This window comes from Dendrobates tinctorius, unplaced genomic scaffold (genome assembly GCF_039654945.1).
Source record: "Dendrobates tinctorius isolate UK_male_01 unplaced genomic scaffold, ASM3965494v1 ptg000090l, whole genome shotgun sequence".
Classification (NCBI taxonomy): Eukaryota; Metazoa; Chordata; class Amphibia; order Anura; family Dendrobatidae; genus Dendrobates; species Dendrobates tinctorius.
Window position 1 is genome coordinate 989,026 of NW_027361758.1, and position 25,931 is coordinate 1,014,956.

Here is a 25,931-nt window from a genome sequence, read left to right on the forward strand (position 1 = left end):
ACCAAATCTACTGATTGTTTGACCAATAGGGGCAGTGTACAAGGAGAAGAGGAGGGGGCCTAGAACCGATCCTTGGGGGACCCCAACAGTAAGGGGAAGGTGAGAGGAGGAGGAACCGGCAAAAGATACAGTAAAGGAGCGGTCGTAGAGATAGGAGGAGAACCAGGAGAGAACGGTGTCCTTGAGGCCAATGGAACGGAGCATAGTGAGGAGGAGCTGATGATCCACAGTGTCGAATGCTGCAGAGAGATCCAAGAGAATTAGCATGGAGTAATGACCATTTGATTTAGCGGTTAGCAGATCATTAGAGACTTTAGTGAGGGCAGTTTCAGTGGAGTGTAAAGAGCGGAAACCGGATTGGAGAGGGTCGAGAACAGAGTTTTCTGAGAGATAGCGGATAAGACGGGAGTGGACCAGGCGTTCCAGGAGTTTAGAGATGAAGGGAAGATTAGAGACAGGTCTATAGTTAGCGGCACAGTTTTGGTCGAGGGATGGTTTTTTAAGTAGTGGATGTATGATGGCATGCTTAAATGAGGAGGGAAAAATACCAGAAGAGAGAGAGAGGTTAAATATTTTAGTTAGGTGAGGGGTCACAGCAGGGGAAAGGGACTGGAGGAGATGTGACGGAAATGGGTAACTGGTGCAAGTAGTTGGGCGAGAAGATGCAAGGAGCCTGCTTACTTCATCTTCTGTGACTGGTTCAAAATCAGAGAGTGAGCTAGATGCAGTGGGGGAGGGAGGACAGTGCATGGTATGAGGGGATTGGGAGATAATTTCCTGTCGAATCTGATCAATTTTTTCTTTGAAGTAATTGGCCAGATCGTCAGCTCGGAGCTCCGTGGTTGGGGCCTGTACTCTTGGATTGAGTAGAGAATGAAAAGTGTCAGAGACGTTTCAGGTTATTGGACAGTGAGGTGATGAGGGTGTTGAAATAGGTTTGTTTGGAGAGGTGAAGGGCAGTGTTGTATGTTCTAAGCATAAACTTAAAATGGATGAAATCTTCGTGTAGATTGGATTTTCTCCACAGACGTTCGGCGCACCTGGAGCACCGCTGCAGGAAACGTGTTTGCACCGTGTGCCAGGGTTGTCGCCATCTGCGTTGTGGTGTTCTATTTATAGGGGGTGCAAATTCATCCAGGGCACTTTGAAGTGTTTATTTGTAATGCTTCAATGCAGAATCAGGACATGAGAGGGAGGAGAGAGGGGCCAATGAAGACTGCAAGTTCTTCATAAGTTTCTGGGTGTTAATGGCCTGTATGTTTCTTTAAGTCTGGACAGTGGAGGTGACCTGAGCAGCCTGGCAGTTCTTTAAAGAGAATGAAAGAAGATTGTGGTCAGAGAGCGGGAGAGGGGAGTTTGCAAAATCATCCACTGCACAAAGCCGAGAGAAGACCAAGTCGAGGGAGTTTCCGTCTTCATGCGTTGGAGAATTAGTAAGCTGCGAAAGGCCAAACGAGGAGGTTAGAGATAAATGGCGAGTAGCAGATGGTGAGAGGGGAAGAGCAATGGGGATGTTGAAATTTCCCATGATGAGGGTAGGGATGTCACAGGAGAGAAAATGTGGAAGCCAAGTGGCAAAATGATCCAGGAACTGATGGGAGGGGACGGGAGGACGATACACCACCGCCACTCGCATGGAGAAGGGGGTGTAGAGTCTGACGGCATGGACCTCAAAAGAAGGGAAGACAAGTGAGGGTACTTGAGGGATAACCTGAAAGGTACATTTTGGTGATAGGAGCAGACCAACGCCTCCACCAGCTCTACTGTCTGATCTTTGGGTATGAGAGAAGTGTAGCCCCCCGTATGAAAGAGCAGCAGCAGCGGTAGTGTCTGACTGCTGGATCCAGGTTTCAGTAAGAGCCAGGAGGTTAAGAGAATTAGAAAGGAAGAAGTCATGGATGAAGGAGAGTTTGTTACACACTGAGCGAGAATTCCAAAGTGCACAATTAAGAGAGACAGATGGCAGGCAGGGAATATTAATAAGATTAGAGGGGTTTCTAAGTGTAGCAGTCGGGGGGTTTGACTTTCTATAAAATGGGGGACCAGGGTTGGGAGCAATGTCTCCTGCGACTAGGAGAAGGAGGATAGAAAGAGTGAGCAGATGGTTAAGTGATTTGTGAGAGCGTCTCTGACGTTGAATGGAGGGACTGACTGGATCTGTGCAATTTAACAACGTGAAAAGAGCGTGAGTGCTATACATAGGAGAGGAAAGGAGCGAGGGGCCGATATGGATGGAGTGTAGAGAGTTAATGCCATGGCAGTGGATGTGTGTGAACGCAGTGGCCAGGATTAAAATTACACAAATGCATATGGTATATATTTGTTGCACTCCTAATGTACAGGGATTAGATGTATATAAATGTCTTACCTGTCTCCTGCCCTGTCTAACTGCCATGTTATAACTGCCAGTAGTACTTTGATACATGTACTTCGATTACATGTGCATAAATGCTCCCCCTAGCTAGGTCTGAATATATAGGAGGTTAAGGCTAAGTTGTTTTTTTTTGTTTGTTTTTGGCTCTCTCTCTTCTCGTTAATCAATCACACTAAATTGAGACACCAGGACCCAATAAAATGTTGTGGTCAAATAAACACATGTCCAGCACTACATGGATCATAAAGCACTTTGAAAAGTTTCTTGACCTCACAACATAAGGGGACAAGCAGAGTAAGTTGAAAAAACTATATACCAGATATAAGCTTGCAGAGTTGAAAACACAGAGATGGCATTCAGGATTAACTGCTTGCTGACATTGAATGGAGACACAGGAGTGGATTCAAAGCAGAGATTGGAAAAGCTGGTTACCAGATATAAGCTTGCAGAGTTGAAAACACAGAGATAGCATTCAGGATTAACTGCTTGCTGACATTGAATGGAGACACAGGAGTGGATTCAGAGCAGAGATTGGAAAAGCTGGTTACCAGATATAAGCTTGCAGAGTTGAAAACACAGAGATAGCATTCAGGATTAACTGCTTGCTGACATTGAATGGAGACACAGGAGTGGATTCAGAGCAGAGATTGGAAAAGCTGGTTACCAGATATAAGCTTGCATAGTTGAAAACACAGAGATAGCATTCAGGATTAACTGCTTGCTGACATTGAATGGAGACACAGGAGTGGATTCACTTAGCGATGCACCAGCGATCCTGACCGCGTCATATCGCTGGTCGGGATCGCTGGTGCATCACTAAGTGTGACAGCACCTTTAGTCTTCACAATTATCATTTACATTGATCCACAATACTTTGAGACCAAACGCTCTAGATGTGCAAATCATTATGTTAAACACATGATGGTGAGTTCTCAAAAGTTATAGAAGGGGACACAAAAACCTGCTCACAGTGCTGACCAAATATGTGTAGTAATAGATGGTCATCTGGTCTCGCTGGCATCTGCAGGTTCAGCCAACGTTGATCTGATGTGTACAGTCGGCTTTACAGTTTTTCTTGCAATTATCTGCCGCTTCTAAAACGTATTTGCTTTGCTTTTTGATGCTTTTTGGTATTAACAATCAATATAATATTTTAATCTTTTTCTCTTTTGAGTAGTGTTCTTACAGGTACAACTTGTGTAAATAGTCCTCCTAGAAACAGTATGATGAGAACTTCTTGTATCGGGAACAAACAGTGGTAAAATAAAGGATTAAAGCGTTTTATTTAATCCTTTATAAGCCTTTGCAAAGGTATGATTGTGTGTAAAATACTTTTTTACTTTATTTTTCTTCCTTTTCTCCACAAATCCATGCTGAAAGTTCTGTTACAACTGCCTAGTCCATGCCCCTTTAGTAGCTGCTTTGAACTGCTGCTGTTCCAGCAAGAATCTGCATTCAAACACTATTGACACAAACAGGGAGAGTGTTACAGTAAGTTTGGGTACTTGCTAATGCTGACGTATAGATAAGTTACTAAATGTGTATCAACTAGGCAATTAAAACAGCACTTCCTGCATGGAGTTTGGAGAAAAAGGAAGAAAATTAAGATGAGGTACATTACAAAGATTCATAATTTTGTAAATACTTTTCTAAATAAAAAAACCAAGTTTACTCACAAATCTGAATATCGCGCAGTAGATCATTGAATAATCTGATGCAACACTGTCTTTTTAGGCAGGGAAGTTCGACATAATTCCAACAATGATAAACATTGGATCTGGTGTCGCATTGCTTGGTGTGGTAAGTAATTAAATGCATTTAAAAACTAGTTCATTAAATAAGTTACCTTTTTGAGGACGATATCGACATAGCAAAATAAGGCTGAATTTGCATACAGGGAATAGGAGGCCGTATCTCAAGAATGGAGACACACAGGAACAAGAGGAAAAACGATTCCTGATTCAGGAGAATGGCGGCATTTACACCAGAGAACAAATGATTTGCTTGTGACTGGTCCCTTTTTAATTTTTTTTCACGCAAAAAAAAAAATGTACATTCAGTTTGGCCAGTAATAATTTTTAAAAGCTGCAAAATCAAAAATCCAATGTAAAAAAGGAAGAACACGCTAATAAATGTAATTCTTCACTATACGGCTGAAAATCCAGACTTCCCAATGCAGTGGCTGTGGGGTTTAGGGTTAGAGCTCAGCAGATAGACTTTTTTTCTGCCTCGTAACTCTGGTGCAGTAATAAAAATGTTTGCTGCAGATTAACAAACAGCACTGTTTATATAGCCTGTGACGCATATTGGTTTTCTCGTATGCAAATGTGACCTTGCAGTCCCTGGACGTTTAAGGTTGTTCACATGCAGCATCTTTTGATGCGTTTTTTTCACTCTTTATGCAAATGAAAATCTGCTTTTTACAGCAACAGCAAAAGCTATGAGATTTTCAGAAATCTCATGCACACGCTTGCTTTTTTTTTTCCCTGACTGAATTTGAGAACTGCAGAATATTTTTTTTGTGTCTCCAGCATGTCAAGTCTTTCAGTGTTTTTGCAGCATTTGCTCACCCATTGCAAAAGTGAAAACGCTGCAAAAATGTTTTTGGTTAATAAAATGAACTTTATTGCTGTAATCGCGTACTGTGGACAGCATCCAAAAAATGCTAATAAAAAGCAGTGATAAAAACACTTTTTGTTTTCATTTTTTCTGCAAAAAAACGCAGCAAAAATAAGCTTGTGAACATAGTCAAGAGCACACAATCTTTATGCTGCATTTTCGGAGCCCAAACTAAGGCGTTTTGAGATGTGGAGGAGGATTTGTAGAATTTCCGCCCAGTTTCTGCTTCAAAAACTCTCTAAGTGAAGCCTATTCTGGCAAGTGTTTGACAAATGTAATCAACTTTTTCTGGTTTCTGAGTGTCTCTGGTCTAATGACCAATGCGTCTCTTATGGTTCAGATTGCAACACCGGTTTCTAATGTAATAAACTAATTTGCAAAATTGAATACTAAAAAGAATAGCGGTGGAACCATCGCTGGATAACGAGGCAGAATTGACATTTGGACGTCTGGAGAGAGTTGAGTGATAACCCCATATTGGCTTCCCACACATTTCCCGACAGATAGATATAATGAAATGAACACTAAATAGAATCTACACCATATTCACACTCAAAATTAATGTATCAGAATACACCGTAATGTAATATTGTAGCATTGATCATTTACTGAAATTGACCATTAAATCCCAGTCAGTAATGTAGTGTAATATCCGAGCCTCACTTATGGAACATTCTCACCTTGAATCCTGCTCATATAGGTACGATACACACAATCAGGTTTCTAAACACATCAGTTAGGGACTGCTCTGATATGGGTATACCTTGACGTTTGGTAGAGCGGCTTAGTATACATTTTTTGCAAAAAAAAAAAAAAAGTATCAACCAAATACCCTGTTTTTTTTTATCCTCTTTTTACTAGCACTTGCTGTTTACTGTTACTTTTTTACAGCAGAGTATTTTTATACGTTTGTTTTACTGTGTTTTTCTGTGCTTCAACATTCTCACCTTGCCTTTTAATTTTAGGCTACGGTTCTGTGTGACATTGTTATATTTCATTTCTTCAAAAAAAGACATTACTACAGAGAAAAGAAATATAAACACGTGGAAGATTATGAGGAATTGGTAAGACTTTTATTACTATGTTTATTTTTGTATTGCCATCCAAAAAATCTGCAAAACAGAAATAAGAAAGTAGTTAGTACGTAAAAATTTAAAAAAATTTTTAATTCACCTGGTTTATTAAAGTTTTAAAGGATGTCTGGCTAAGCAAGCTTGGCAGACTTTATAATTATCCCCAAAAAGACCTTTTTCTTTTACATTTGCGTGACCCCTATTTATCATGTGGAGGATGTAATTAACTGTAAATTGTTCGGTCAATTTTTTTTATACATGATCAAACCGTATTGCAAATTTGCCTAATCATACTGCCTCCTCCCTTTCTGATAGCATTTTTGTATAAAGTTGGGGTTTTCTAATTATGTCATTAGACTGTGTATACCAGATAAGTTATCGTTTTATGGGTATGTAAACACACTGGTTTTCATTGCAGGGTGATAATGGAACATATGGATCAAACCCTTAACCTATGGAGTAATAATGCAAATTTAGTTAGCCATTCTTACGTGCAAGAACATTGTTTCCAAGTTATCTCACATTCATAAATAAGTTGGATCACTTAGCTTGGAAATCTTCAACAAAACCTTCCTTACCGGCTGTCATCTTGGTTCTTATGCGGGAGCAGGTCAATACCGCCATCATGTTGTGTGCACAAGGGCATTTCATTGTGATGCACTTAATAAGGGAACAGTCTTATCTTGTTGGTTGGTTTTTCTTCCCTGTTGTTGCCTTATTTTTATGAAACTTAAAATCCATCGCACATATTTTAATATGGACCTGAAGATTCAAGGGTTGATGAATGTACAAGTACTTACTATAGAAACCCTATATCTTTGATGTACGGATTTGAGATTCAACCTAGTCACATCGCAGTGAGCCTTCCTTTGCAGTTTACACTTTTTTTTTTGTTTTTGTCTTTTTTTGAAAACTTCTAGAGCCTAAGTGTCACATAATCAGAATATTAAGGGAGCACTATTTCATAAAAATTTATGTACGTAATAATGTTTAAGCCACTATAAAAAATGTCTTTTTTTTTAATAAATTATTGCAGTTTTGTACCTTTGTTCTAAGACGTCCTATGTCTGTGAAAGTTGCTTTACACACAGCATTTCTTGGAAAATTGTCACTGCAGTTTTTGTTTTCTAAGCCAAGGCTAGAAATGGATTAAAAACCCTTTTGGCTTGGAAATCAAAAAAAAATAAAACTTAAACTGCAGAGATGTTTTTCTTGTTTTCCAATGAGAAAACACTGTAAAACTTGTCCTGGTCGCTGATTTATTTTCATTAGCATATTTAGTACATCCTATATGCTGCTCTTCGTTTGGCACCCCCACACATACCTTTTCCTTTATTGGGGTATGTGGGGGTGAGTTGCATATTTTTTGTATTATGTCAGTATGATGGAAGCAATTTCAAGGCCATTTTTTATGATTTCACACATTATACAGTGATTTCTTACATTGGTGTGTTCCTTGGAATGGGTTCTGTGAAACATTTTCATTAAAGGGGTTGTTGCATCTTCTACCTTTTTGAAGCGCTGACGATTGACTGTTCAAAACAATAACATGGCTGAGTTGTTGGCCCCAAACATGCGCTCTCCCATGCTGCAAGCAGTGGCGGCTTTATCTCTGCAGCAGTGGAGGCACAGGGGCACGAAATCTAGCAGGATCCAGGCATTCGGTCATCTTCAAACCACTGCTTGCAGGCTCTATAACAAAGGGCTTGTAAGCACTGCTCTCCTCGCCTACAAGACTGGCAACTGCTGATAGACTGCAGCGGTGAACAATAACTTATGCAATGAGCAGTAAACAATAAAATGAATAATCCTACCATTCGTCAAAATGTAGAAGACTTTTAGTAAGAGGTAAAATGCAAAGTCGCTTGAGAAAATGAGACAACCCCTTTCAGAGTATTCCAGCTATAAACCTTTATTCTGTATTTGTCAGTCTCTGTTACTCTTATAGAGGTGAATGGAGCGTGCTTAAACCTGCTTCTTCAAACTTTTCTATACTGTGGTTAGAGGCGGTGCAAAGGGGATCGCTTTTCACTGTTTTTGTGACCAGTTTGTTGGACACCCTACAATCTGACCTCTATCATCTATACAGTGAATGCCTGATATCCTCCTATTACCATCTGGATCATCTCATTCATTCAGTTCTCACTAATTTGTTATTACGAGTCCAGAAATGTCATGTTTTATATATTTATTGAAATAGTTGTGACACTACTTTATATTACACTTCTAAAATTGCAATAAAGGAACATATTGTGCAATTCTCGGTGTAAAAGCTCTTTCACATGAGGGTGTTGACATACTGTAGAAAGTAACTATTTTTATTAAATATATATAATTCTGGTCACATCATGTTAGACTTTATACTCTACATGCCAAGCGAAAACATATTTAATTTAAGTTTGCATTACTGATCTTGTACTGATCCCGAGTTCCGGTCAGTATTCTACTCCAGAGCTGTATTCGCAATCCTGTTTGTTATATATCTAAAGAAAGAAACATCCTTGATGTAAATGTATTGTCAGAAAAAGTTTGCTTATTTAAAATGTTTATAATAAATAAACGCACCGTTTTATATTTTTTCATGTTTCTGTTCTATATTTAAAAAAATAATTTCTGAAATATCGCCATTCTCACTGACCCCTTGGTTTCACAGTAGGATAATACTTTCTATTCTGGAAGGATTGTGTCGGAACAGTCCTTTTATTATTGAACAGTAATACCTCTGCTATAATGCTAAGGGAAGGTGTCATCTGGGAGGTGTCATCTCTACATCAACTGGCTTTGTGTAGATATTGCCAGCAAGGAATACTGGGGGATTTCAGCTCTGCATCCAATACAGATGGTAACTCTGTTCAGTGCAAGATTATTAATACATTTAGAAAAGTTTTTTTTGTATTACAACTTATAAAGATTTCAAGAGTCACGCAAGTCGTCTACCAAATTAAAAGAAAGTACCTGCTTTTACCCATACAAATATACTTAGGCTAGTTTCACACTAGCGTGTGGCCGAGGTGCAGAGGGCTGCACATTTCCTCTGTGAAGCTCCGCCCATGGCCGCACCTCCTGTCGGCTCCACCTACCTCGGCGTGCGTGCAGAGGCATCCTCATACATCGGCACGGCCTGCGTACCCAATGCTAAAGATAGGGTATGCATGCCGAGGTAGGTGAAGCTGACGGGAGGAGGTGTGGCCGTGGGCGGAGCCCTCCGTACCTCGGCCATAAGCTAGTGTGAATCTAGCTATATTCTGTTTTTCACTTTTGTGTAACAAATACAATACACTTAAAGTTTGCGTCTCCCATTATTTTAACATCATTTTCCACTGCAGATGGACATTGAAGAATTCCAGAGTTATAGCCATGATGGAAAAAGGAAACAAAAAATACAGCTTCTCAGTGTGGTTGAAAATGTTCCTTTTACAAAAATATCCAGAGTATTTATTAAGCTTCCTAAACAAATGAATTTATGTAATGAGGGACACATTGGTATATTTTTTTCTACTAAAAATAAAAAATTCTGCAAGTTATGTGATCTTTGTGTGTACGTTTCTAACATATACATGGTCATTTTTTAATAAACATAGAGACATTTACAACAATAAATGCATTACATGCAAAGAAATACAAACTGGGGATCCTGCCATTAAATCGTACAATTGTTTGTCATTAGTGAACAGGTTTTCCAAGTCACAAATACAATGAACATAAATTATGAACTTGCACAGTTTTAAGGGGGTGAGACGAAGACGCTGTGGCAAGAGGGAGTTCAATTGTATAGTAATGTTTTATATAAATCTGCATTTTATGCTTACGGTTGGTGTGTCTCGGTTTTCCTGGAGGTCTTGCCTCAAGGCCGTCCTCAGGGATTGGGAAGGCCTGTCCATATGGGAATCATTGAGTAGGCATATAATTTGGCAGCAGTTAGGGTAAGATATAGTTAACAGCTTGGAAACAGCCCACATATTGGGAGGGGTTAGATCAGATAAAAAAGGGGAAGCACTTTCTAGGTAGTGTTAGAGGAGAAAGTTGGGGAAGTTTCACAGTGTTACAGGTTCAAGGTCAGTGGATACGTTAGGCGGCAAACTGTCTGGTCAGTCTCAAGTCTCCCAAACAGCATGAGGACACACTTAAAGTTTTGCACAGATCCCAAGGCAGGCCATGGCCTAGGGCCCAGAAGAGACATTGGATTTCATGGCTATGTCTCCACTAATTAGAAGGTGATTTTTTGGTCACAGTGAGAGGAAAAGATGGGATGCTGTAATGACAGATAGGAAGCCCCTGGATCCCACACTCTATTGAAGTGAGGGCATGTCGGAGGCAAGAACTGATAGTATACTGGACAAAGGGAACACCAACTGGAGGGTACTCTCTTATTCTGTATGCCACAGCTGCATGTTTCTGAATTACACAGCCAAACCTGTTGAACAGGACCAAATGTTTCCTGTTGTGTGTGCAAGCTGTATCCAGTCCCAAGGACAGGGAGGTAACAAGGACTCCAGAACGACAAACATACATCAGATTCCCGTTTAGAAGAGGGGTTTCAGGGTGAAGAAAAGTCAGAAGTGGCCCACAGCATTAGCCTTGTCCGCCCCCCTTCACAGTAACACCCTTGTACTCTAGATCCCCATGTCCCTCCCCAATTACCTAATATTTTCTTTTACCTTGTAAGAAAAACCACTAAAATTAATGTGGAAATTCCCTAAAACTCTTACATGACCCCCATTGGAGGAAGTTGTAAATGGTTTTTAGAAGTTCTTTGATCTCAAGATCAGTTAAAAAGGTTTTAACCCCTTCGCAACATGCACCGTACATGTACAGCGCATGTCAGGGTCTCTCCCTTTTATGTGGGATCTGGCACTGAGCCCACATCTTTCCCGGCACATCAGCTGATTTGAACAGCTGACGTGCCCTTAGCAGCAGCAGGTGAAATCGCGATCCGCCTGTGGCTGATAGCCTCAGAGCGACATTTAATGTCATTGAGCCGGAAGTGCATCACTAATGCCACCCATCAGCACCCGTGTCACATGACCGCGGGTCGCTGATGGGTTGGCATGACAACCCGGGGTCTGCAGAAACCCCTGTGGTTGTCATTGCCGGATTGCTATGAGCGCTGATGTTTATAGCAAGTGAGCATTTCTGCAACATAGAGCAGGGCTCCAGCCATGCTCTGTGTATCACAAGCGATGGGATGATCGCAGCTTCTAGAGGTTGAAACAAATGTAAAGTAAAACAAAAAAGTTTTCAAAAATATAAAAGTTCAAATCAACCCCCATTCTCTCCATTCAAAATAAAACAAAAAAATGTACATCTGGTATCGCCGTGTTCAGAATGGCCCAATCTATCAAGATATAAAAAGAATGAATCCGATCTGTAAATGGCATAGCAAAAATAGAAAAAACGCCAGATTTACGTTTTTTTGGTCGCCGCAACATTGCATTAAAATGCAATAACGGGTGATGAAAACATCGAATATACACCAAAATGGTATCCATAAAAACGACTGCTCGACATGCAAAAAATAAGCCCTCACCCAACCCGAGATGAAAAATGGAGACACTATGGGTCTCTGAAAATGACGCAATTTCTTTAGTATTTTTCTTTTACTTTGGATTTTTTTCACCACTTAAATAAAACAAACACCCTCGACATGTTTGGTGTCTATGAACTCGTAATGACCTGGAGAATCATAATAGCAGGTCAGTTTTAGCATTTGGTGATCATGATTAAAAAAAAAAAACTTGTGAAGTTGCACTTTTTTGCAATTTCACCACACTTGGAATTTTCCCGTTTTCCAGTACATGATATATGGTAAAACCAATAGTGTTGTTCAAAAAGTACAACTCGTCCCGCAAAAAAAAAAAAAGCTCTCACATGGCCATATTGACGGAAAAATAAAAAAGTTATGGCTCTGGGGAGCAAAAAAAAAACAAATGCAAAAACAAAAATGGGCTGCGGCTTGAAGGGGTTAAATGAAGGTTTTCCATTAACGAAATAATCCATTTTGTCTGTGTCTTTTCTTCTGTCAGTTTCCATTTTATCATGCGGCTGTAATATAATATTCTATAACTTCAGCAATATGGAGAATGCTTGGTTGTAGCCATTTAGTGAGTAGACATCTCTTAGCTGCTAACCAGAAAATATTAGCAGAAAGGGGAACGGATCCTGATTGTGTGGAAGAAGACGTAAAGGGAACCTGTCACCATGAAAATGTAGTCCGGTGTTCAGGCACTATGTGTTAGAGCAGGGGTATCTGAGCAGACTAATATCGGTCAGTGAGAAAAGATTCAGAATTAATTGTTTTACTCATTAAAACATCTGCTGTGTCAGGGATTTTGGGTCCAGTGTGCGGTCCCAACAGTGACTGACATCTTTAAGAGTGCATACAGAGATAGTTGTCAGTCACTGATGGACCACCCTTAAAATTTCAGAAATAGCAGAGAATTAAATTAATAAAACACAGGTAATACTGAATCCTTTCTCACAAAACTATATATCAATCTACTTGGCTTTCCCTGATCGATAAGATGCTGCCTGTAGATTGGTCTGCATTTTCATGGTTACACGTTCCCTTTAAAGGGAATCTGTCAGCAGGTTTTACCATGTAATCTGAGAACAGCATGAGGCATGTGTTAAAACACTGAACGCAAGGATGTGTCACATGTCCAGCTGTATGGGTTTTATTTACTAAGGCTGGCTTCACATTAGTTTTTTTTTTTTTTTTCCATGCGCATGCATACCTACTGTGTGTTTACCTCAGCGTGCGCATGGTCTTGCGTTTGCACTCGTTCGTATGCGTTTTCGTGCGCATGCGGGTTTTTAAGGTGTGCGCCTAGGCGCGCCAGACGCAACCTGTCCGCTGAAAGGCGTAAAAAAAATGCTTGCGCACGGAATGCAACAAAATAACGCATTACAGTCTATGCGAACACAGGCGTGTGCATGGACATGCGTTCGTCTGCGTTTTCGTGCGCATGCGTTTTTGGCGTAAAAATGTGTAGACCCTGGTTTTAACCCCAAGAGAATGAATGCGCATAAAAATGCAAACGCATGCAAAAACGCATGATGCGTCTTTTTGCATGCGTTTCTATTGCGCATGATGTGCTGCGCAAAGAAATGGTAATGTGAAATTAGCCTTAGACTGAAGGTTTAATCACCCTGTGATTAACATTGCTGTGACTAGCTGGTAGCATGATCCCTGGTCTGACTTCACCCCTTCTATGATAAGCAGCTTACTGTCTATAGAGCGTCTGGTGAGCAGCGGGATTAGCTTGTCCACTCTGCTACATTGCTAAATCTAAACACTGTGTCAGAACGGCTGCACCCAGTAAGTTAAGTGATACATTGTTGGATTCAGGGTCTCTTTGTCTACAACATGTTGCTCCCAAATGAGGTAGCAAAAACCTGCTGATGATTCCTTTTAAGAGGTTCTTTGGAAATAGCTGCATTTTCATTTTTAACATATCTAAGACTGTTGTCCATAGTGTGTTTGAGTCTGTTGGCATGTCCAAATCTCAACGTAAAAATCAGATTTTCCCACTTTACATTTGGGGCAAGTTGTTAGATGACTGGGGTGTCAAAGTCCTGTATAACTGAATGCATCATTTTAAAAAATACTTCACGTTATCATTCATTTTCAACAATCTTACACATTTCCCCCCAGCTCGCTAATATTTTTGATCTGACTTCTGTATTCGGGAAAAATTTATACCAACGTGCCCGCAACGCTCCCAGTACTTTAACCCTCTAAATGCTGTGATCAAAATCAATTGCAGTATTTAGAAGGCAGGGAGAGGGAAGGGGCTTTCCCCTTCGATCAGTGCCCTCATGATGTCATCGTGGGGGCCCAATTGTTGTCATGGTGACCCAAGGTTGTCATGACTACTCCTGGGTCACCAGGCTATCAAGCATGCTAGACCATGGTCTAAGAAGCTTGTGTGTCAGCGCACAACTAACAGTTGTAAAGCGCTGCAATGCTCCTGCAATGCTATACTTTATAACTGTGATCAAAGTGAAAGTTCCATAGGACTAATAACGTTAAAAAAAGTAAAAATATATATTTTTTAAAAATCACAATATAATTATATATATTGTACCCATAAATAAGCATTTATGTAAAAATACACACGTCATGAGTTTACCGTGACAGAGAGGGGCCAGAAGACCGCAGTGTCTGATTTCACATACTCCTGCAATGATTAGAAGTACGTATATCTCCTTCATATTAGGCCTCTTTCAGACATCAGTATTTTTGATCAGTATTTCATCAGTATTTGTATGCCAAAACCAGGAGTGTCTCCAAAACACAGAACAGACATCAGTCTTTCAATTATATTTTTTTTCTTGGTAAGCTCCATTCCTGGCTTTGGCATACAAACACTGATGCAAAATACTGACCAAATACTGACGTGTGAATGAGCCTTTAACCCCTTCCTGACATGCGACGTACTATCCCGTCCACGGTACCCGGGCCCGTATGACCGTGGACGGGATAGTACGTCTACCGCGATCAGCGGCGCCCACGTGGTGAGCGCCGCTGATCGCGGCCGGGTGTCAGCTGATTATCACAGCTGACACCCGGCACTATGTGTCAGGGGCGGTCACGGACCGCCCCCGACACGTTAACCCCTTGCACACCGCGATCAAACATGATCGCGGTGTAACGGGAGTTAAAGGGAAGCATCGGCAGGGAGGGGGCTCCCTCCGTGCTTCCCTGAGCCCCCCACGGCAGCGCAATGTGCAGCGCTGCTGCGGGGGGCTCCTATCCTCCAGGCCCCCGAATCCAAGATGGCGACAGGGGCCTTCGGGGACCTGAGGAAGTTGGTGTCCTCAGTGCCTGCAAAGCGCAGGCAAGAGGAAGTCTTCAATGCCTGTGACAGATTGCTGATCTGTCACAGTGATCTGTGATGTGACAGATCAGCGATCTGTCACAGGACAGTGATGTCCCACCTGGGACTATGTAATAGAGTAAAAAAAAAATTAAAAAAAAATGTAAAGATAAATTTAAAAAAATCGCCAAATAAATTAGAAAAAAAAAAATTCCCTCAATAAATCCATTTTTTGGAAATAATGAAAAAAAAACAATAAAAGTACACATATTAGGTATCGCCGCGTCCGTAATGACCCGCCCTATAAAACTGTCCCATTAGTTAACCCTTTTAGCGAACCCCTTAAAAAATAAAAATAAAAAACGAAGCAAAAAATGATTTATTATCATACCGCAAAACAAAAAGTGTAACAACGCGCGATCAAAACGACGCATATAAATATCCATGGTACCGTTGAAAACGTCATCTTGTCCCGCAAAAAACGAGCTGCCACACAGCATCATCAGCGAAAAAATAAAAAAGTTATAGCTCACAGAATAAAGCGATGCAAAAATAATTATTTTTTATATAAAATGGTTTTCATTGCATAAAACCGACAAAAACATAAAAAAACTACCTAAATGAGGTATCGCTGTAACCGTACTGACCCGAAGAATAAAACCGCTTTATCAATTTTACCGCACGCGGAACGGTGTAAACGCACCCCCCCAAAAGAAATTCATGAAACGCTGGTTTTTGTTCATTCTGCGTCCCAAAAATAGGGATAAAAAGTGATCAAAAAATGTCACGTGCCGAAAATGGTACCAATAAAAACGTCAACTCGTCCCGCAAAAAATAAGACCTCACATGACTCAGTGGGTCAAAATACGGAAAAATTATAGCTCTCAAAATGTGGTGATGCAAAAACTATTTTACAATAAAAAGCGTCTTTTAGCGTGTGACAGCCGCCAAACATAAAAACCGCCATAAATAGTAAGTCAAACCCCCCGTTATCACCCCCTTAGTTAGGGAAAAATAATAAAACTAAAAAAAAAGTATTTATCTCCATTTTCCCGTTAGGGTAAGGCTGTGTGAACACGCTGCGGATTAGGTGCGGATTCATCCGCGCGGATTTTGTAAAATCCGCAGGTGAAACCGCAGGTCAAAAGACCTGCGGATTGCTCTGCGGTTTTGTCCTGCGGTTTTTCATCTCCTCAATAGAGGAGATGGCAAACCGCAGGAGAATCCGCAGAAAGAATTGACATGTCAATTCTTTCTGCGGATTGAAAACCGCAGATAATCCGCGCGGAAAATTCCGCACCGTCTGCACTGCGGTTTTTGATTCCCATAGGGAATCATGGCACTGTACACCGCAGCAGAAACTGCTGCGGGTCCGCAGCAGCCAAAACCGCTGCGGAACCGCAGCAAAATCCGCAGCGTGTGCACACAGCCTTAGGGTTAGGGCTAGGGTTAGGGCTAGGGTTAGGGCTCAGATTAGGGTTAGGAGTGTGTTGGGGTTAGGGTTGGAGTTATAATTGGGGGTTTCCACTGTTTGGGCACATCAGGGGCTCTCAAAATGCAACATGGCGTCTGATCTCAATTCCAGCCAATTCTGAGTTGAAAAAGTCAAATGGTGCTCCTTCCCTTCCAAGCTCTGCCAGGCGCCCAAACAGTGTTTTACCCCCACATGTAGGGTATCAGCCTACTCAGGAAAAATTGCAAAACAATTTTTGGGGTCCAATTTCTCCTGTTACCCTTAGGAAAATAAAATATTGGGGGCAAAAATATCATTTTTGTGGAAAAAAATGATTTTTTTATTTTCACGTCCGAGTGTTATAAACTTCTGTGAAACACTTGGGGGTTCAAAGTGCTCACCACACATCTAGATAAGTTCCGTGGGGGGTCTAGTGTCCAAAATGGGGTCACTTGTGGGGAGTTTCAATAGTTTAGGTACATCAGGGGCTCTCCAAACGCACATGACACCCGCAGACCATTCCATCAAAGTCTGCATTCCAAAACGTCACTGCTTCCCTTCCGAGCCCCGACGTGTGTCCATACAGTAGTTTTCTCCCACATATGGGGTGTCAGTGTACTCAGGCCAAATTGGACAACAACTTTTGGGGGTCCAATTTCTCCTGTTACCCTTGGGAAAATGAAAAAATTGGGGACTAATTGATCATGTTTCTGGACAAAATACGATTTTTTTATTTTCATGCCCTGGCATTATAAACTTCTGTGAAGCCCTTGGGGGTTCAAAGTGCTCACCTCACATCTAGATAAGTTCCTTAGTGGGTCTAGTTTTCAAAATGGGGTCATTTGTGGGGGGTTTCCACTGTTTAGGTACATTAGGGGCTCTCCAAAGGCAACATGACACCCGCAGACCATTCCATCAAAGTCTGCATTCCAAAACGTCACTACTTCCCTTCCGAGCCCCGACGTGTGCCCATACAGTAGTTTTCTCCCACATATGGGGTATCAGCATACTCAGGACAAATTGGACAACAACTTTTGGGGTCCAATTTCTCCTGGTACCCTTGGGAAAGTAAAAAAATGGTGACTAAAAGATCATGTTTGTGGAAAAATTACGAATTATTTATTTTCACGCCCGGGCATTATAAACTTCTGTGAAGCACTGGGGGGGGTCAAAGTGCTCACCACACATCTAGATAAGTTCCTTAGGGGGTCTAGTTTCCAAAATGGTGTCATTTGTGGGGGATTTCCACTGTTTTGGTACATCAGGGGTTTTCCAAACGCGACATGGTGTCCGATCTCAATTCCAGCCAAAAACGTCAAATGGCACTGCTTCCCTTCCGAGCTCTGCCATGCGCCCAAATAGTGGTTTACCCCCACATGTGGGGTATCAGCGTACTCAGGACAAATTGCACAATAACTTTTAGGGTCCTGTTACCCTTGGGAAAATAAAAATTGGGGTGAAAAGATCATTTTTGTGGAAAAAATATGATTTTTTAATTGTACCGCTGTACGTTATAAACTTCTGTAAAGCCCTTGTGGGTTCAAAGTTCTCACCACATATCTAGATAAGTTCCTTGGGGGGTCTAATTTCCAAAATGGGGTCACTTGTAGGGGGTTTCCACTGTTTAGGTACACCAGGGACTCTCCAAACGTGACATGGCGTCCGATCTGAATTCCAGCCAATTTTGCATTGAAAAAGTCAAACGGCGCTCCTTCCATTCTGAGCTCTGCCATGCGCCGAAACAGTCGTTCCCCCCCACAAATCAGGTATCAGTGTACTCAGGACAAATTGCACAATAACTCTTGCAGTCCAATTTCTCCTGTTACCCTTGGTAAAATAAAAAAATTGAACCTGAAGTATATTTTTTGTGAAAAAAAGTTAGATGTTCATTTCTTTTTAAATAATCAAAAAAATTCCTGTGACACACCTTAATAAACTTCTTGAATGTGGTTTTGAGCACCTTAAGGGGTTCAGTTTTTAGAATGGTGTCACTTTTGGGTATTTTCTATCATATAGACCCCTCAAAGTGACTTCAAATGTGATGTGGTCCTAAAAATAAAATGGTGTTGTAAAAATGAGAAATCGCTGGTCAACTTTTAACCCTTATAACTTCCTAACAAAAAAAAATTTTGGTTCCAAAATTGTGCTGATGTAAAGTAAACATGTGGGAAATGTTACTTATCAAGTTTTTTGTGTGCCGTATCTCTGTGATTTAAGGGCATAAAAATTCAAAGTTGGAAAATTGCGAAATTTTCAAAATTTTTGCCAAATTTCCATTTTTTTCACAAATAAATGCAAGTTATTTGAATGAAATTTTACCACTAACATGAAGTACAATATGTCATGAGAAAACAATGTTAGAATCACCGGGATCAATGGAAGCGTTCCAGAGTTATGACCTCATAAAGGTACAGTGGTCAGAATTGTAAAAATTGGCCCGGTCATGAACGTGCAAACCACCCTTGGGGGTGAAGGGGTTAAACGGTGCAGGTTTCTGTTAGCAGTGCATTGGTTAATCAGTTCAGCATGGAGTTTCTGAAGCCTTCCTGCTTGGATGATCGCAGCTGTACAATATTGGTCACTCCCCTCTGCTATATATAGCTATATATATATATATATATATATACTTGTCTCTAGTAATCTGTATTTTCCGTGTTAAGTCTTCTACTGCCTGGTATGGAGTGGAGGAGTTGTTTGTTGGTAGAGGCGTTTGGATTATTATCCTGTGACTGTTCCTTGGACTTTTAGGCTGTTTGCAGATCCTCTCCCTCTCCTATTTGGTTTACATTCCTTTCTTCCCCTCTGTTGTCTCTGAGTGCTTATTTGTATGATTGACGTAATGTATTGCCAATTGTTTAGCAATAAGGTTCGGATACGGCTTTAAAGAAGGCTACTACTTGGATGTAACACAAATTTATTATACAATGATTAATTTAAATGCTAAAACACCAAATTAATGGAATGGCAGATATAATATTACTGTCTTGTTTATTAATTTCATGTGAATCATACAATTATAATGAATTATAGTACATAGAGAAATAAGCATCCATATATTACCAAGCATTGTAACATCACTTCTCCACTGGAGGGACCACAGTGTCAATGAGAAGGAAAAACTCTGGTCTTGTCATCACAGAAACCGTGCACCCACGATACCTTCTGGAAATGTCCCTCCCTTGCTGAACCGGGTCCACCTTTTTATACACAACTCTCCCACATTACAACTGTGCAGTATGTTTAGTCTGCATCAGAATCTTGAATCTGCACAGTACGTTGTTGTCTTGATAATAGCACAAGACTTCAAGGTCTGTTTGTTATAAGGGCCTTTTACACTAAGCAACGCACCAGCGATAACGATAGCGATCCGACCAGGCATAGATCGCTGTTGTCGTTACGTGATCGCTAGATAGCTTTCAAACAGTCCAATCTCGTCAACGACTCTAGAGAGATCAGCGATCTGCATAGCGACCTCGTTGCTCGTTGAGTACCTTTCACATTACTAAACAAAAAACGATTCAGACCTCGGTGGGCGTGCTTCAGCGTTTAATTTACAACGCCCCCCAAAGCGCCGATTGGTGGTCACCGCTGCGCTGTCATTGGCCGGCGGCGTCATTAAAGAGGACGTAGTAGCGTTTCAGTTTAAATCTCTGGAGCGCCGTGGTTAGCTTCTAAACCAGCATTTTTCTCCCTAGAGACAAAAGTGCATTTTTGGTTTGATTTTGCTATTCATCCTTCAGCAACCCTCTTGAAGACTCATCAGCGTTGGTTATTTTCCAATACCTCCATTTTTAAGACCATCTGAAGAATCAACAGTGCAAATTTTTTTTTTTTTCTCCATAACTTTCGGATTTTTCACACCGTCAAAGGTAAGTTTATTTTGGTTCAAAAGTTTTATTTTTTGTGTATGCTTTTTTTTTTTGTTTTATTGTAGTTTAGTTTAGAAACCGCACCCGCCCCCATTTTTGTAATTGTTGAACGTGATACTTTTCTAGGACAGCGACCAAGCTTATGCGATTCAAACTCTTTTTTATCTTGTGTATGTCCATTTTGTCCATATGCACATGTCTGAGCAGCCATTTTAGTTTTGAAACCACGCCCGGCCCCATTCTTGTAATTGTTGAACGTGATACTTTTCTAGGACAGCGACCAAGCTTATGCGATTCAAACTCTTTTTTATCTTGTGTATGTCCATTTTGTCCATATGCACATGTCTGAGCAGCCATTTTAGTTTTGAAACCACGCCCGGCCCCATTTTTGTAATTGTTGAACGTGATACTTTTCTAGGACAGCGACCAAGCTTATGCGATTCAAACTCTTTTTTATCTTGTGTATGTCCATTTTGTCCATATGCACATGTCTGAGCAGCCATTTTAGTTTTGAAACCACGCCCGGCCCCATTTTTGTAATTGTTGAACGTGATACTTTTCTAGGACAGCGACCAAGCTTATGCGATTCAAACTCTTTTTTATCTTGTGTATGTCCATTTTGTCCATATGCACATGTCTGAGCAGCCATTTTAGTTTTGAAACCACGCCCGGCCCCATTCTTGTAATTGTTGAACGTGATACTTTTCTAGGACAGCGACCAAGCTTATGCGATTCAAACTCTTTTTTATCTTGTGTATGTCCATTTTGTCCATATGCACATGTCTGAGCAGCCATTTTAGTTTTGAAACCGCGCCCGGCCCCATTCTTGTAATTGTTGAACGTGATACTTTTCTAGGACAGCGACCAAGCTTATGCGATTCAAACTCTTTTTGATCTTTTGTATGTCCATTTTGTCCATATGCACATGTCTGAGCAGCGATTTTAGTTTTGAAACCGCCCCCGCCCCCATTTTTGTAATTGTTGAACGTGATACTTTTCTAGGACAGCGACCAAGCTTATGCGATTCAAACTCTTTTTGATCTTGTGTGTGTCCATTTTGTCCATATGCACATGTCTGAGCAGCCATTTTAGTTTTGAAACCGCGCCCGGCCCCATTCTTGTAATTGTTGAACGTGATACTTTTCTAGGACAGCGACCAAGCTTATGCGATTCAAACTCTTTTTGATCTTGTGTATGTCCATTTTGTCCATATGCACATGTCTGAGCAGCCATTTTAGTTTTGAAACCGCGCCCGGCCCCATTCTTGTAATTGTTGAACGTGATACTTTTCTAGGACAGTGACCAAGCTTATGCGATTCAAACTCTTTTTTTATCCAATGTATGTCCGTACCTAAACGAAACGTTCTCATCATTTCCTTTTATTTTTTTTAAAGATGGCAGCAAGTAGCAAGCAGCCAAGACTTCATACGCCAATTTATTGAGATGTATCGGTCAATGCCCTGCCTCTGGAAGGTGAAGTCGCCAGACTACAGTAATAAGTACAAAAAGAAGGTTGCATATGAGAAACTTGTACATCTATATCAAGAACATCATCCCAGCGAAACGGTAGATGAGGCTGTTATTAAAAAAAAAATACAAGCTCTACGCACTGTGTTCAAGAAGGAATTGAACAAGGTGGAAAAGTCTACAAGGTCGGGGGCGGGTACCGATGAAGTGTATGTTCCGAAGTTGTGGTACTACAACTTACTGGAGTTTACGCGAGACCAGGAAATCCCCAGGGTTATGCATTGTTCTATGTCACTGCCACAAGAGGAAGAAACAGTGACACGGCCTGATTCCCCTCTTGTCGATGTAAGTATGTTTTGGGTTTCCCTCAAAAAACCAATGATGCATATATATGTACATGCTACTGTTGAGTTTTAATGATTAAGTCGATGATTTGAAACTTTGTTCACAGCTGATAACTGTACATCTGTAATTGGGTTATCATAACATAATTTCTACAAATAGTCGATGTCAGTACATAGCCAGTACCACTTCCCCCCCCCCTCATAATAAATTATTGTTATGTGTTTAGAAAAAACTCTTTTTACTTTTTCTGTGTTTTAACCTGGTTTTTCTGTTCTTGCAGCATGTAACAGAAGAGGTCTCACCTACACCATGTGTCATACAGGAAACCCCTGCAACATCAAACGCAACCGACGACAGGATGTCCATAATTGCAGAGGAGGCAAGTGTGTCCGCGGGAGCGTACACTGTGCAAAGGCGTCTCCCAGTGAGTCGAAAAAGAAAGGCCACCGCTCCTCCTTTTCCAGAGTTTGTCGATATAGCAAAGAACATATTGGTGCTGCAGGAAAAACAAGCAATTGGTGGCTTTGCACACATGGTGGACGAAAGACTACGGTCTCTCAACGTAACGCAAAGGCTTCAGGCCGAGAGAATAATATTTGAAGCGCTAAATAACGCTGCTGTTGGACAACTTACAGACAGTTATACTCTTGTGGATGCCCAGTCTATGTCACTAAACCCATGGCCGCAGACACAAGAACATGTAACCAGCACGCCAAGAAGGATGATTCAGCCAATACAGAGCATGAACTTTGGAACCCCACATTTGCAGTCTGCCCCATTCATAAATCCTGGAAGGCAGCAACTGAATGACTGACTGTTTTTACACTCAATTATAGTTTTTATGTTTACTTGTATTAAAAAAATTAGTTTTCTATCCTTATTGTTTGTTTCAAAAAAAGAAATAAAATTTAAATTTTTGCATTTCACATGATCACGATTTCAAGTCCTTTGTAGACTGAGACAAAGTGGTTTGCCACGCGATAAAGGCAGGTTTCCTAGTCTGGTGTGTAGTTAATTGCCAGCAATTATCCTGGTACGTGTAGTGTTCCATCTTGAAAAGTGTGTTATCTCAGAATAGTAATTTTATATCTGTTACGATGACAAAAAAAGGTGCCACATGAGAGGTAGAATTGTTTTTTCAAAATAACATGTTTTTAATGTTTTAGTTACTGACTGTGTCAGTTTCTTAATTTTTTTTTTTTTTGGCTTTTTAATTCCTTTTTTATGACAGATTTTTAAACAAACCTTTTTAGTTTTACATATGTCAACATGACATGGATATATTTTTTTAACAAAAAAATAAAAAAAGGTAAAACTTTAAATATAACGCGAAAGTAAATTAAAGGTTTTCACCCTGCGGTTGGGCTGCCACAAATTGGTCCAGCATCACTCCGAGTTGGTGTAACGCAGACATCGCCCTCCTGTGTGCTGCCAAGAGTTCAGGTAAGGTTGGTATTTCTGTTGAGGAAATTTACATTGTTTAGGGCGTTTTGTAAATGTGCATGCATATGGTGCCATAGTATGTGGAGCAGCATATGGTGGCATAATGTAGGTGTGGTAGCAAATGGGGCCATATCCTATGGGTCGCAATATGGGGCCATAGTGTTAAGTGGCAGCAGATGGGTGCATACGGTTCATTCTTGCGGTCAAACACTTACGTTTTTGTGCCGCCTCTGACTCATCAGATGAGGAGATAACAGCCCTTCCACGTCGAGTGGCAACACGTACTAGAAAAGAAAATGTATATATATATACTATGTCAACAACTGTTACACAAATTATCATTTCACACATGCTTCAAACAAAAATAAAAAAGTTAGTTGATTACCGGAGGTAGAGTCTGCTCCAGCTTCTCGGAGTGATGCTGGAGAAAACACACCTATTGGGGATGAAGTGGAGGAAGCAATTTGTGGTTGAGGCGTTGAGGGGGGCGAGGGGGTCCTTCCGGGCTCTGGTATCTAAAAATAGGAAATTGTGCATTGAGCATTTCCAAAGCGGTGAAAACATCCAAAAATGAAACGGTATTGTAATACTACATTATAGAAAGCGAATACTTCTTGCAAAAGTTTTTATTATCTGTCTCTCCAACAAGCATCTTTTTTGTATCTAACTTTTAATTTTTTTATTTTTTTTTTAAATTTTTACCATCAGGTCTGGTTACAATCTTTTTGCTTTTGTTTCCTCCCTGGATTACACTTTGGTTTTTATTTTCCGTTCGCCTTATGTGAACCTTAACTTCCTTCTCCCCCCCCCTTTTCTTGTATTTTTCAACCCAATAAAAATACTAATAACATGAACAAACGTATCTTAAACACTTACGGACTCTGCTTCAGGAGATGCTTGCACCGCCGGGCTTGCGTGTGCTGCGGGGGCTGTTGGTGCTGCAGGTGCTGATGGGGCTGGGGCCGCTGCATGCGCCGCTGTTTGTAAAAAATTAATACTGAGCGCAATACCACTTCAATTTGAGTTGTGCAATTTCACATGTGCGAATGTAATTTTATTTTTTTTTTTTTTACACTGTAAACCCTGTCGTAAATAAAAAAAAAAAAAAAAAATTAAAAACTAATATAACATATGTTTAAAACATACTATGTGGAACACTCACCTCGGTCCCTCCACACTTGTTGTTGGAGGCTGGTGAGGAGGTCTTTTGAGCGAAAGCGCAGATCCGCCAGTTTTTTCCTGATTTGCGTTGTGGTGCGCTCAACTCCGAAATGGCGTAACAGTCCTCGCCTGATCCTCCGCAACACAGCCCGCTTGTGTCTCATGGGGTGTGCATGCGCCTGTCCACACGCATAATCGCGCCTCTCCATCTCCTGTACCAGGAAACGCATTTTGGCCTCCCCCCAAGGTGTAGCTCTCTGTCTACCAGCCATTGCTTCCTGTTTCGCTTTCACTACGCAGCAGGGACGCCCACAAGAACGTCGTGACGTCACGACGTTTTCGCGCCTCATTTGGTGACGCTACTGCGTAATTTAAGTTATGGTACTACTGCGCGCTTATCGGTGACGCTATAGCGTCCACTTAAGGGCGGTTATAAAATGGCGTCTTAACGGATCGCTACAGTGCTGATACTGTGTCGCAGGGCCATGTTCCCTTTTTTTTTTTTTTTTTTTTTTTCTTTTAAAAACCAGAAACACTTTGTAAAGTAGCAACTATTTGAATTTATTGTTGTTTTTATCACACAAGAATGAAATAAACATGTTAAATAAACACTTTTGCTGTCTAGATTTGATGCTGCCAAGTAACAGCACCAGGCCCATTAAAATATTGAAAGCAAAAACCCTTTAGTCATTATATGGCGTATGGAGGGAAGAAAGAACTATCCTCCAAGGCCAAAATGATGCATAAACTCAAACAATGGAATGAATATCAGGAGAAAACATGGAGCAAGCAATATAAAAAATTTATATTCAATTTTATTCAAGTAAAGTACTACAAAAGACATATATCTATAGTAATGTGCAATTATGGACAAAAACAGATAGTATCCGCATACAGTATCCCAAACCTCCAAATAGATGGAAAAATTCCCGGACCATGTCCCAAGGAAGTACAAAAAATTCCCACAATAAGAAATTGTAGCCCCCAAGCACAGTGGCCTGAACTAGACATTAGTAAGGGGCATCGTTATAGTGGAACAAGCCGCAATGAATAAGCGGCAGAAAACAATGGGGAAAAAACCGACCCCCAAGGGGCACTTACCAGGAATGGAGGAGAGGGAAAAGGCTGTACCACCCCCGACGCGCGTTTCGCGGCGTCTCAGGCCGCTTTCTCAAGAGGGATATGGTAAAAGGTCCAGTTAGGACCTTAATATAGCCCCTGACCTCAGTCATGTGACCAAAACTGGCAAATAGAAAGAGCGCAACCAGCGCATGCGCCTGCAGTGATGCAAAGTCCAGAATAGGACCT

At 40.9% G+C, this 25,931-nt stretch overlaps 2 protein-coding genes and 1 long non-coding RNA gene across 3 annotated transcripts in view; 2 read left to right on the top strand and 1 right to left on the bottom strand.

The window, feature by feature from the left end:
• P2RX4 (purinergic receptor P2X 4) overlaps positions 1-7,114 on the top strand; it is a 74,238-nt gene extending 67,124 nt beyond the window's left edge. Inside the window, exons 10-12 of the mRNA XM_073585962.1 lie at positions 4,109-4,174; positions 5,959-6,057; positions 6,485-7,114. Coding sequence (XP_073442063.1) covers positions 4,109-4,174; positions 5,959-6,057; positions 6,485-6,517 — 198 coding nt within the window. The 3' untranslated portion in view covers positions 6,518-7,114. The remainder of the gene's footprint in view (positions 1-4,108; positions 4,175-5,958; positions 6,058-6,484) is intronic.
• A 1,125-nt stretch (positions 7,115-8,239) lies between these two features.
• On the bottom strand, positions 8,240-25,595 carry LOC141098313 (uncharacterized). The gene is made up of 2 exons (XR_012234208.1): positions 24,339-25,595; positions 8,240-23,977 (listed from the first exon to the last, which is right to left on the bottom strand). It is a non-coding gene; the product is annotated as an uncharacterized lncRNA (long non-coding RNA).
• Positions 19,058-22,945, top strand: LOC141098312 (uncharacterized). Its single transcript, XM_073585964.1, has 2 exons — positions 19,058-22,019; positions 22,300-22,945. Exons 1-2 carry the CDS (start codon positions 21,651-21,653, stop codon positions 22,831-22,833), a joined length of 903 nt encoding a protein of 300 aa, XP_073442065.1. The 5' UTR covers positions 19,058-21,650; the 3' UTR covers positions 22,834-22,945.
• Positions 25,596-25,931: the final 336 nt, after the last annotated feature.